We start from the raw sequence: 12,376 nt of genomic DNA, 5'->3' as shown, positions 1-12,376 counted from the left end.
ACCGTAAGAGGCCTGAACCTGACTTTTTGGGACCTTCAGGACCCAGCACCCGATTTCACGAAGCGCTGCGACGCGTCGTATCTTTCATTTCACAAAAGTTGCGATGTGTTGAACGCGTCGCAAGTTCCTTGACAAAGGCTTTAAACACGTCGCAAGTTAGGACGTGTCTTGTGGTCGTCGCAAAATAAGAAGAGTAATTTCTAAGCCAGTTTTATGCCATAAACATTACATTAACGAGATTATAATACCGAGGTAATGTGTGAAAAGTTGTTAATGGAATAATCATTGAATAATTATGAATTAGACCGGAATATTAGAATTGAAATTTCAAAGTAGCTATACAGTCCAATGAGAGTTTGTTTTCCTTCAAAATGGCATCGCACGGCCGCCATTTTGTTTTACGTTTTAACAAATTTCGAGCTGAGATCCGACGATTCTGTTGAATATCAGACGACTATTTACTGTACGTTGACTAAATACATAAAACAGTCACCGAGTTGTGCTGTAAATACACCTACGACGCATCGCACTTACGACGTGTTTCGTGAAATGGATCGCAGGACGCGTCGCAGCTGCGATGCATCGTAGAGATACGACGCGTCGCATCGCTGCGATGCATCGTAAGTTACGAAGAGTTTGATGAAATGGGTGCAGGACCTTCGTTTTATCTCGCGTGTGCCAAATCACGTAACATTTCCTTCCGGTCAAATCCAGAAGTGCCTTATAATTTTAAAGTGAAAAAAGATGTCAACTTGTATTCCACGATGTTAGTCTCTGGCTAGGTTGTACTTTTCAAAAGAACTACCGGTAACGTCATAAAATGTTGACGCTCTTTAACGGTAGGTCAAAAAATGTTTAAAATAAATAATCAGTTCATGATTGTGGCGAAGTTTGCTGCATTCTAATAATTGAATCATAATGGATCAGATACATGCTAAGAACAAGTTAAGTGGAAGAAAGATTGACGACGTCGCCAGAACGGAACTGACAATGAAAATACCTTGAAACTTTAAAAACAATGCTGAAAAAAATCAACCGCGAGAGATATAATCCAGATGTTTGCTTCAAATAGCACAGTCAAGTTTCAGATTACAAGCAGCCAAATATTTCTAAATTTATTCTTAAAAAAATCAATATTGAAACAACTGCGAGATATATCAATCGTTTTTATGGAGTTTTTATAGAGTAATCCGGTATCTTCATTTTCAAACCCCACTTAGCCCAACACCGTGCGTTTGTTCAAAGTCCTACAAACTCTATTTTTTATTATAGAAAAAAAATCTACATCTGCTCATTAAATCATATCCGACGATAACCCAGATGTAATGTAACCCTCAAGACTATAGATCCTTATATGCAGCAGCTATCTTTGAGATTATTGTTAATATTTTTAAATTTAATATCGGTACCAACTAGGTCGATCTTTCGGTACCTTAGGTCTACTCCTGCATATCCCTGTTAAGCAAAAGGCACGCACATAAAAACTGACAGCCGTGTAAATGATCTGTCATGATGTCATTATTGTTGCATGTAATGCTAATAGTTTCATCCTAGAGTCAGTCCCTCGGCAGATGTCCAAAAGAAAATACAGACATGCTGAGAAGACGTTGAAGAAAGTAACAGCTTGAAATAACAAAGGAATTTCCCGGGGAATTTTTTTCTTCAGAAATCATCTGTGCTCCACCTGTAATTTTTTTTTCTTTAAAGGGAGCAGATCAGCAAATAGACCCAAAATTTCCTACGTCTGCCAAGTCACGATTTGTATACCCTCATTTGTTTTGCTATTAGAGCATTGTGTTGGCCATGAACTTGAAGGTTGGTGAAACGATGGGTGGAAGCCGTGCACGGGACTGCGAGCTCTTATTGGTGTGAACGTCGGGTGAAAGTGGGCCCGATACATTTGCTCTTTTTTGCTGGCCGTTATCATCGGGACGTGGCTTGTTTGTAATGGTAGGTGTATCCGTGTTGCTCGACTTCACCCGACGGGTTAATCAAGCAAACCTTACCAAGCTCGTTCTTATTCTGTCTCATCAATTATTGCTTCGCGTCGCGCTACTTTCGGCCGGCAATGACACATCGCGCTGATTGATGAAATTCTAGCAAGTTTCCCTTACCTCATTATATTCATATCAAACTACTGACCAAATATACACATATTTACTAATATTTACTAAGGAATTTTGTTTGTTTGATTCTAATTCAGCTCCTTTAGCTAGCTTTAGTAGCTTGGGAAAATTCATCTTTTTTTGTACTTACGCTAAGTTTAGGGAATGATGCCATTATAATACAATGTCACATTAACGTCAGCTGGTGGCATGATTAGAATCGTGACCACGCGAGTGCAATGACGACCAGTGGTGTAAATCTGTGCAGGCGAGGGGGGGGGGGGATTTGGGATGACGAAAGCCCGGCCGTGGACATTCGAAAAGCTTCTCAAAAGTGGGGGCTGTACATACATGTGTATCTCGATCAGTACTAATTATGCGAGTGCGAAGCCTAAGGGCCCCTGAAAAAAAATTGGATGTAGGCGCGCTGTGATGCGATCTGAGGCAATTTCTGACGACTGCAACCGTTTTAGGGCAAGATCATCATTTAAACGTCCTTTTCGAGTTTGGAGTCATTAAATCAGCTGTTCTGAGCTGTAGAATCAAATGTAGGCTACATGTTCTTTATTCGGGGACGAAATTCGTTGGGGAAAGACATGTCCCCCCGTTCCCCACCAATCGACGCCCATGATTGGCACCGTGATTCAGAACGACAGACTTTACACGTACATTTTAAACGTAGGGCCAATGCATACATGCTGTACGACGTCAGTTGGTGAACTCGGAAATTCTTAGAGAGACCCTAAAACTTTTGTAAAAACCTTTCTCTGCGCTGGGTAGGCCTATGTGTTTTATGGCACACTGCGGTATTTTTGTAGGCCCCCAATTTTGCTTAGGCCCCCCAATTTTTCGTAGGCCCTCGGCACAGTGCATACTGTGCCTATTGGGAAATCCGGGCCTGACGTCGGGGGAGGGGATGAAGGGCATTAGTCTATATAGAGTAGATCCTCTTTTGCTGTATATATATAGAGAGATTATCTCTGCCTGCCTGAAGGGGCTGCGCTGTACACTGGGTTGGCTCAATCTACACCACTATGCTGCCTCAAAATCGTCGTCAGTCGCGCACTCGTTTCCAAGTAACCATGGCCAGTTGCGCACCCAATGGTGGGGGGGGGGGGGCTGGGTGGGGGCTTGAGCCTTCCACCCCCACCCCCACCCCCAGAGATTGTTTTTTTTTTGGGGGGGGGGGAATTATTATTTTTTTTAGTCCCACGATTTTACCTCGGTGATATGTATGTGGCCTATTTTCGTGGCGCCACCAACGCGAAATAGTCCGCCCCTGAAAAAAACCCAACTTTTTTTCTGCGGCCGAACATTTTGGGGAACATTTTTTGCATTTTTTTTAGCCCCCCCAACCAGATCCTTGGTGCGCCACTGACCGTTGCGCGTCTGATATGTAGTCTTCAGCAAGCTCTGTCATTGGTGTCCTTCGTTAGGTCTACGCTGCTTACGGGTAATTTGAGGTCGTTGCTGATTGTGTCTAACCATGTTCGTTTCTGAACCCTGCCGGTCTTTTCACTTTTCTTGGTATTTCATCATGAGCAATCTTTGCTGGTGCATTTTGAGGCAGACGCGGCAGATGAACCGCACAATAGCCGTTCTTTTAATGAGCTGCAAGCCAGGGCTTTCGTAATTGATGCCCTGAATGGCGTGAGACCATCCAAAAGGATGTCACGAGAACAACTCCCAAGCGGAAATGATTGCTTCGCAATCAGGAAACGGTCCCCGTCGAAGCGGGCAACGATATGAAAGGAAGGACATTCATTCCTGGTTGAAGAGCCATTTCTTTTTTGATCACGGCAAAAAGTCATTAATGCAGCCACACGAAACGCCTCTTTGGAAAATTGGTTTTTAGTATGATTAAAACTGCTCGTCAAATGCTCCCCTCCCGATGGGTTTGAATGAGTCTTCTACCATACAAAAAGGGAATGACAATGTGCTCTGGAACATGGTTTAAAGAAACACGTTCAACCTGATGGTGCCATTGCGGACATTAAATTGATAATCATTTCCCACGAAATTATAACAGTTTGGTATAAAAAGTAAAATAATACGTTCACAAAACTAGTATTTTAGTGTGTATTGATCATATGAGTAAATTTTTGAGTGCAAATATTTTGGTCCGCCATAATCGAGCTGCGCGAATGCTTGTCTTGCTTCAAGTCACACGTGTTTCACGCCATAAAACGTTGTTTCAAATTCACGTGCCTCATTATTGTGAGGCCTGATTTCCCACAGTGAACTGTCATTTTTATGACATGCATTAGGCCTATGCGGTGCTAGTCTGAAGTTGAGACCTGTACCACATAAGTTGAGCACTATAATCCCTGCTGGAAATACGTATAAACAAGGCATAATAGCTAACGTAGTGTTTTCACATTGTCTTCGTGAGTGTAAACAATAATGTTGATGTGTTAGCAGTAAAATTGGGCGATCTCTGAACGAAAGTGAAGCCGAAATGTGTTGATGTTTTTCCCGATCGACGAAGATCTTTAATGAAAGCTACTGCGTATGTATCTCCAAGGTTACTTAAAACCCATATTGTCATCACAACAATAATGTCAGACAGATCACTTACTTCTATCTGAAAGATCGCGTACAGATAAACGAGCCATGCATTTGACTTTAACAGGCAACTGCGAACATATTTTAATCATCACTTATGTGTCTTTGACCTTAGTGAAAACGAATATAGCCATGTAGTTATTCGAACTAGGCCATTACAACATTTTTTTTGGAGATGAAAGTCGTATATCAGTAAACACTTCTAAAAAAATTCAAATGTAGTGACTAAAATGTAGCCTTAACAGGCCTCATGAAATAGTCTGAGACCACAAACAAAATCCGTTTTACCCAAAACGGAAAACTATTGCAGTAATAAAACTAACGCCAAGCGTAATAAATCTTTGTGTCATCTCGACTTCGACCAATCTTCAGAAAATTATGGCAAATTTCGGAAATAGTACAAATGTCAATTGGACACAGGATGCCCTTAGCCCGCCAATTGCTGCAGTCTACACAATCATCGCCTGCCTGGCTGTGCTTGGTAACGGCATGGTCATCACCGTAATGCTGCTCAGACGACGAGTATTCAGCTCCTTCACAAATCGCCTCATCCTGCATCAGTCTGTCATCGACTGTATTGCTGGCGTTGTGTTTTTCCTCTGGCAGGTGATTTTGCGGATCAACCCCAAAACAGTGTTCTTCGAGGGAAGTATCCTCGACCAAGTAATCTGTCGGTTCATTAACTTTGGTGTTATCATATGGTGTATGAATGTGACATCAACCTACAACCTTGTCATCATATCGCTGGAGCGGTTTATGGCGACTTGCCACCCGGTGAGGCATCGCAATTCTTGGTCTTCGGGCAAGCTGAAGTTTGCCGTGGGTACTGCCTGGGCTATTGGCTTCATATACGGTTCTCATTTTGTATTTATTTTGGAAGTTAAAGACGGCAAACTGGTTTGAAGGTTTTTGAAACGTTGGCGGTGATTACTACCGAATACTTGGTTCCCATTACCATTTTGATCTATACATAGTTTAGTTTGGAAACATTTATTTCAATGATGTCATTCATTACAATTATGTACAATCATGTATAAATTAAGAAAGGTCAATAGTAATATATATGACAGTTATGTACACAGTGATTACTAATAAGTGTAATATTAAATGACAACAGTTAGGTATAAGGTTAAGCAGACGCTTTTGTGCCCTTACCTATGGACAGACATACAACCAAAGTACTGTAACAAGGGACAAACAAAACACAACGGTAGACAGACAGGACAAGTGTGTGAGACAAGGCCTAAATATTAATGCACATATAACATTTCAATTTATGAATATGATTCGGTATAATGATTTTTTAATTTTTTGACAAAGACAGATAGTGTCTAGACAGCCGGATACTCAGCAAGCTCACCAAGAAATCTGCTAATTCCATGAATGTTGCTCGGAGCACCACGAATAAAGCCAAGAAAAACGTTCTCGTCACGACAATGCTGATAGGCATAATGTTTGTGTTGTGCTGGACACCGATAGAAGTGTGGTACCTGTATCTACAACTTTCAGGAGATTGGAACACTCTGTTGTACGATATATTTACCAGCCTGGTGGCGTGCAACATGCTCGTCAACCCGGTCATTTACTGCTTCAAGTACGAGAAATTTCGCTCAGAGCTGAGAAAACTAGTACCCAAGCGGTGTCGTAGAAATCGAGTGGAGGATGGGAACACCATTTCAATGTCAGCTGCTTCCTCACGAATGAATACGAATCGAATGCATGTTGGAGAATCATCTTAAGCTGAGTGAAGCATTTACATCTGACCCTTTCCTTCCAAACTGGCGTTTCAGAGTCGCACCTAACAAAAGATGTATTTAGAGCGAACCAAGTCGAAAAAAAAAATCCTATAATTTTCAACAGACACTCTTCTTCTGTCTGACTGTACAGGGTTAATGGCAAGATGTATCCAGACATTACGAGAACCGCTTCAGAAAGAAGCAACAACTTTTGCTCGGCATCAACTTTGGAAGCGATACAAAACGACGAATGTTTTCTGAAAGCCTGCCAGCCGTGTACTGGATGCGGTCAACACAATCAATGCTTGCCTGGCTGCGCTTGCCATTGGGACTGCCTGGGCCATTGGCTTCATCGGCTCTCATTATATCTATTTATTTGAAGTAAATGAACGTCATTGTCAACCTACGAAATTGGAAACTGGTTTGAAAGTTCTTGAAACTTCACCGGCGACTATTTTTGAATACTTGGTACCCATTACTATTTTAATCTATACTCATCAAGCTCACCAAGAATCTGCTAATCCATGAACGGTGGTCAGAATTCGTCAAATAAAGCCAAGAGAAACGTTCTCGTTACGACAATGCTGATAGGGATAATGTTTGTGTTGTGCTGGACACCAATAGAAGTATGGTACCTACAACTTCCAGGGGGATTGGAACACTCTGCTGTACGATATCTTTACCAGCCTGGTGGCCTGCAACATGCTCGTCAATCCGGTTATTTACTGCTTTAATTAGTACGAGACATTTCGCTCAAAGCTGAGAAAAATAGAACTCAAACTGTGTTAGCAACCGAGTGGAGAATGGTTTCCGAAACCTGTCAGCCGTGTACTGTACTGGATGCAGTCAACACAATCGACACCTCTCTGGCCGTGCTTAGTCATGGTCATCACCGTTATGCTGCTCGGACAGGCAGGGTTCAGCTCCTTCACACATCGTTCCATCCTGCACCAGTCTATCATTGACTCTATCGGTGGAGTTATGTTCTTCTTCATGTCGTTATCAAGAGTCAACACATTTAAGTATCAGTCGAAGGTACCTTAAATGATCGACTTTTCTGTCGCTTCGTGTATTCAGATTTCGTACTTTAGTGCGTCAAAGTGACATCCACGTACAACATTGTTATCATATCGCTTGAGCAGTTTATGGCGATTTGGTATTGAAGTATCGCAACGCTTGGACCAAATTAAAGCTTAAGATTGCCGTTCCTACTGCCTTGATTGTAGGCTGTATTGATAGTGTGCCCATTTTTTTTAAGTCAACAACACCAGGGGTATTGTTAGACGGCGGATCTCCAGACTGGATTGGATTACTTGTTTCACATTGCACACATTTGCGATTGTCTTGTTTTGGACACTCGTCAAGATCTATAACTTTGAAAACTCGATAATGTATGATAAGATAAACAAGTTGTTTTATACAATATTTTCTCCATTCGAAGATTGCAACATGTTTGCCAAACTGATCATACATTTTATTACTTGCAGTTCCTATATTTTTCGATCCCATTTGAAGGAGCTCGTACGCATAGATATGTATTCAGATGCTAAACAGATTACGGAACACACAAACAGGTGTTTGATCGGCATGGGTGCCTTCCAACGCTAGAGCCACGGCCTAGAGATATTTGTGTTAGACCACGCCATTGCCGAACTTAATTTGCCTTGTAGGCCTGTTGTTGGTACAAGGCAAATAGGAAATAACTGAATTCCAACCCTCAAACTATTAAATCACACGCTTAAATTGCGAAGCCATGTGATTGAAAGCAAACACTCGTCACTAGTATTCGTTAGCAAAGACATCGAACTGACTTCTTAATTCAATTATACCTCAGTCGGGACGAGCAAATTTCTTTGGACTGCAAAAGGATTAAATTAAAGTGTTTCGAGTTTGGCATTGTAGCCATGTGTTTTATTAAATTGTAGCAGTTGGCAGAAGTTGCAAGTAATCACAAAGAAAACTGGCGACAGTGGGTGATTAAATCAGAGTGAAACGTTGATTGGATTTGTAGCTGAGGATTGCTACATACTCACTGAAACACCGTTGGATATAAAGTGGGAACCACAAATGCGGACCACACACCGATGGCTTAGTTCTTTAGAAACAGACATCGCATTTCAGAAAACTGGTGGCCGACGAAAATATGTCTTTAGACTACCCAAAAGGAATCTCGACGGATTTCGACAACTCAACCCAAGACGACTGGACACCGAATCTGCTCAGCCCTCAACTTGCTGCAGTGTACACACTCATCGCCTGCTTGGCTGTGCTTGGTAACGGCATGGTCATCACCGTTATGCTGCTCAGACGACGAGTGTTCAGCTCCTTCACGAATCGTCTCATCCTGCATCAGTCAGTCATCGACTGTGTTGCTGGCGTTGTGTTTTTCTTGTGGCGGGTAGTTTTACAGGTCATCGAAAAACCAATGTCCTTCGAGAGTAACATTTATGCGCAGTTAATGTGTCGGTTCATTAACTTTGATTTGTTCGTGTGGTGCATGAACGTGACATCCACATACAACCTCGTCATCATATCGCTGGAGCGGTTTATGGCGACTTGCCACCCGGTGAAGCATCGCAATACTTGTTCCTCAGTCAAGCTCAAGTATGCCATTGGAACTGCCTGGGCTATTGGCTGCATATACAGTTCTCATTTTGCATTTCTGTTTGAAATTAATGAAGGATATTGTCAACTTACGGAATTGGAGACTGGCTTGAGGGTTTTCCAGTTTTCAGCTGAGTTTACTATTGAATACTTGGTTCCCATAACGATCTTGGTTTGTACATACGGCCGGATAATCTTCACGCTTACCAAGAAGTCTGCTAATCCAATGATTGGTGCTCGTAATACTACAAATAAAGCCAAGAAAAACGTTCTGGTAACGACGATTCTCATAGGATTAATGTTTGTGTTGTGCTGGACACCAATAGAATTGTTGTTCCTGTATAGTCAACTTACAGGAGATTGGAACACTTCGTTGTATGATCCCTTTACTAGCCTAGTGGCCTGCAACATGCTCGTCAATCCGGTCATTTACTGCTTCAAGTACGAGAAATTTCGCTCAGAGCTGAGAAAACTAGTACTCAAGCGGTGTCGAAGAAATCGAGTGGAGGATGGGAACACCATTTCAATGTCAGCTGCTTCCTCAAGAATGAACGCAAATCGAATGCATGTTGGTGAATCATCTTAAGCGGAGTGAAGCATTTACATCTGACCCTTTCCTTCCAAACTGGCGTTTCAGAGTCGCACCTAACCAAAGATGTATTTAGAGCAAACCAAGTCGTAGACAGGCCAATATTTTGTAGCTACACTAATTCTTTCGTTTTAATCAAAAACAGCCAACGAGATTTGGCATGTCGATGCTCTTTCGGCATGTCGATTTGTGATTTGCACGAATGATAACAAATGTAATGCATGTTGTTCACAATCATCTTCAGCGGATACTTTCCTTCCAAACTGGCGTTTTAGAGTCGCATTTAACCAAGGATGTACTGAGAGCGAAATTCAGTGGACGACATTTGTAACAGTAAAAAGGTTTTATAACCATTACTGGCCGTAGGGGCAGTGGCATGTTAGAGATCCACTGTGTCTTGGGCGCGGCATACGAGTGACGGTGCCCAGTCCTCTCCTCTCGCCGTCTTACCTTCCCTGAACGAGTCAGGTACCCATTTTACTCTTGGGTCGTCGGAGAGAGGTTTTTTTTCCAGTTTTTGGTCCGAATGCGACTCGAACCGCCAACCTTCCGATCCGTAGCTCCACGCTCTAATCGCTCGGCTACGAGGCCCCTCTAGTAGATCAACTTATTTTTAAAATCTCTGCTCGATTTCAACAGACAACAAGAGTTCGCATGTAGATGTTCTTATTCGCGTTGGTACTTGAAAGTACCAACACATAAACATGCATCATATGAGATCAACAAAACTGAAAGAAAAAAAACCCGTTCAAACCCGAAACTTCAGTGGCTGTATGGTAACATGATATATTGTATTTTGTAACATGTCATCTTCAAAACGAATACTTGTTTCCTTCACCTTAAAATATATAGTTGTACATTGCTTTGATTGAGAAGTAGTTCAAGTATTTTAAGAAGTAGTTGAGCAAATTGTACACTATTTTGCACCGTGTTCCCACGAGTCATTAGGCCTATACGTGCGCTTTTAATTGTTGAATCTGTATACTTTTCAACTTTGCTTATACATACTTGAACAGCCCATTGTTTATGTTTTGTTTATTTCAATTAGGCCAAGTCTAAATCGAGTTCAGGCGGTAAGAATGTAGGCCTAATTGTTCATTTTGATTGCCGACGGGTCACAATGGTGGCACGGTAGCACTGAGTAAATTTTAGACTGTCGATCTGAACGCAATCGTCGTCTGTCTGGATGTGCATTATGATGCTTCACGATTTACAGTAATGCTTGACGATTTAAATTAATTATAATTACGGGAAATGGGTCATTTGGGAGACATTCCTATAGAGTTGTGCATTTTTTTTCAATTTTTCAAACTTCAATGTGCCCTAACCCAATTTTCCCTTGTCCTTTTTCCAAGAAATTCTGTATGTTTACTAATTAGACCACGAGCAACAAATATAATCTAATTGCAACAATACAATTTTGCCTCTTAAGGGGGCTGTGACATTAGGGAGACATCCAAATGTCTCCCTAATGACCGGTGTCTCCCACCGTTCGAAGAAATTACGATAACGTGTCTCCTTAATGAAAAGTAGCGCATCTGCTCGACCGGAAATATCCACATAAGCTTTGACGTGGGAAATGACCACAAAGATAGCCCATTTTTACACTAAATTCCTTGTATCTTCAGAGCAGACGGTCGCACAAATCTGGGGGTTGCAGATTATGAAAATTCATTCTTCTGGCTTTACGTCTATCTATGTCTGGCTTGGAAAGGCAGAAAAACCACTGATCATTTTTTATTGAAAATGTGAGGTATGAGGCAATTGCCTATGGAGCGGAACAGAAAATGACCGTTTAGGACATACCTTTGGTTGTATATCTGAACGTATCTCGAGAACCCAACGGCAGAGCGCACTGGGGTAGCTGTTTTGTAAAGAGGATGAAGTTCTCTTTCCATTCATATAAAACTCGATTTCATAGGTTAAGAAACCAATGATCATTTTTGTTGTCAAAGTTTTTTTCCCAATGACTGGATTTCTTGCTTAGGTAAGTTGTGTGAGTGCACGTGGCCAGCGTGTTGCATGTGGAATGCAAACCGCAAGGTCGATTGGGCAAGCTGTGGAGCTGTCTCACACACATTGATCTTTTGTGCGTTTGGGCCCCAACTTATTATGTTACATGATACCAATGACCACTACCCTGCTAGTGAAGACGTTGTCAGCTGGTTATATCGTCGTACTTCGTATGACTGACGTAATTATGACTTGAGAATTACGTATTACATAAATAGAGTTTTATCGTCAAATTCAAATTTCTGGCTGCCCATATAATGACGGGATTTTCACGTCAATATTTTACCAGAAGTTTCCCATGTTTTCTTGAATGGAAAATATACTCGTGATAATCACGTTGATGGAAAACGAAGTTACCTGAAGGATAATGAATTATTGTATTGCTGCACGTAAGTTTGAGTGAATTTTAAACTAGAGAAATTCAGGCCGTGTAAAATTGATAAAATGAAGAATGGTTAATTATAGTTTTAAACTGTTTTTCACGATTTTAGTCTATTAAAAAATACGCCTCGTTTTCGACTTAACGCGGACATGACAGTAGAATTGTGTAAAATCATGGCAGAAACGACGGACGCGGTATTTTTGAATTAACGCGATGGGACACATTTGTGTACATAAAACAGGTTTTCGGACTTTATTTACCTGAATATAAAAAATCCCCCAACGCCATTTTGAGTATGATTTGGTTTATCTGTTAAGGTATATGTCATGTATTTTTTAATGACCGTTACTTTAATTTGCATTTCTCGTGTATAGTTGGATAC

General features: G+C 41.4%; 1 protein-coding gene across 1 annotated transcript; it reads left to right on the top strand.

Moving 5' to 3' along the window:
* The first annotated feature begins 8,549 nt into the window (after positions 1-8,549).
* LOC119738289 (allatostatin-A receptor-like) lies at positions 8,550-9,596 on the top strand. The gene has a single exon (XM_038213129.1). It carries the CDS (start codon positions 8,550-8,552, stop codon positions 9,594-9,596), a length of 1,047 nt encoding a protein of 348 aa, XP_038069057.1.
* Positions 9,597-12,376: the final 2,780 nt, after the last annotated feature.

The sequence above is a fragment of the Patiria miniata genome, unplaced genomic scaffold (assembly GCF_015706575.1).
Source record: "Patiria miniata isolate m_02_andy unplaced genomic scaffold, ASM1570657v1 HiC_scaffold_3, whole genome shotgun sequence".
Classification (NCBI taxonomy): domain Eukaryota; kingdom Metazoa; phylum Echinodermata; class Asteroidea; order Valvatida; family Asterinidae; genus Patiria; species Patiria miniata.
The sequence above is the reverse complement of the archived record's forward strand: the minus strand, read 5'-3'. Positions and strand labels throughout refer to the sequence as shown.

Excerpts from the sequence above, each read along its gene's own strand:
- LOC119738289 (XM_038213129.1), top strand. The coding sequence starts at position 8,550 with ATGTCTTTAGACTACCCAAAAGGAATCTCGACGGATTTCGACAACTCA.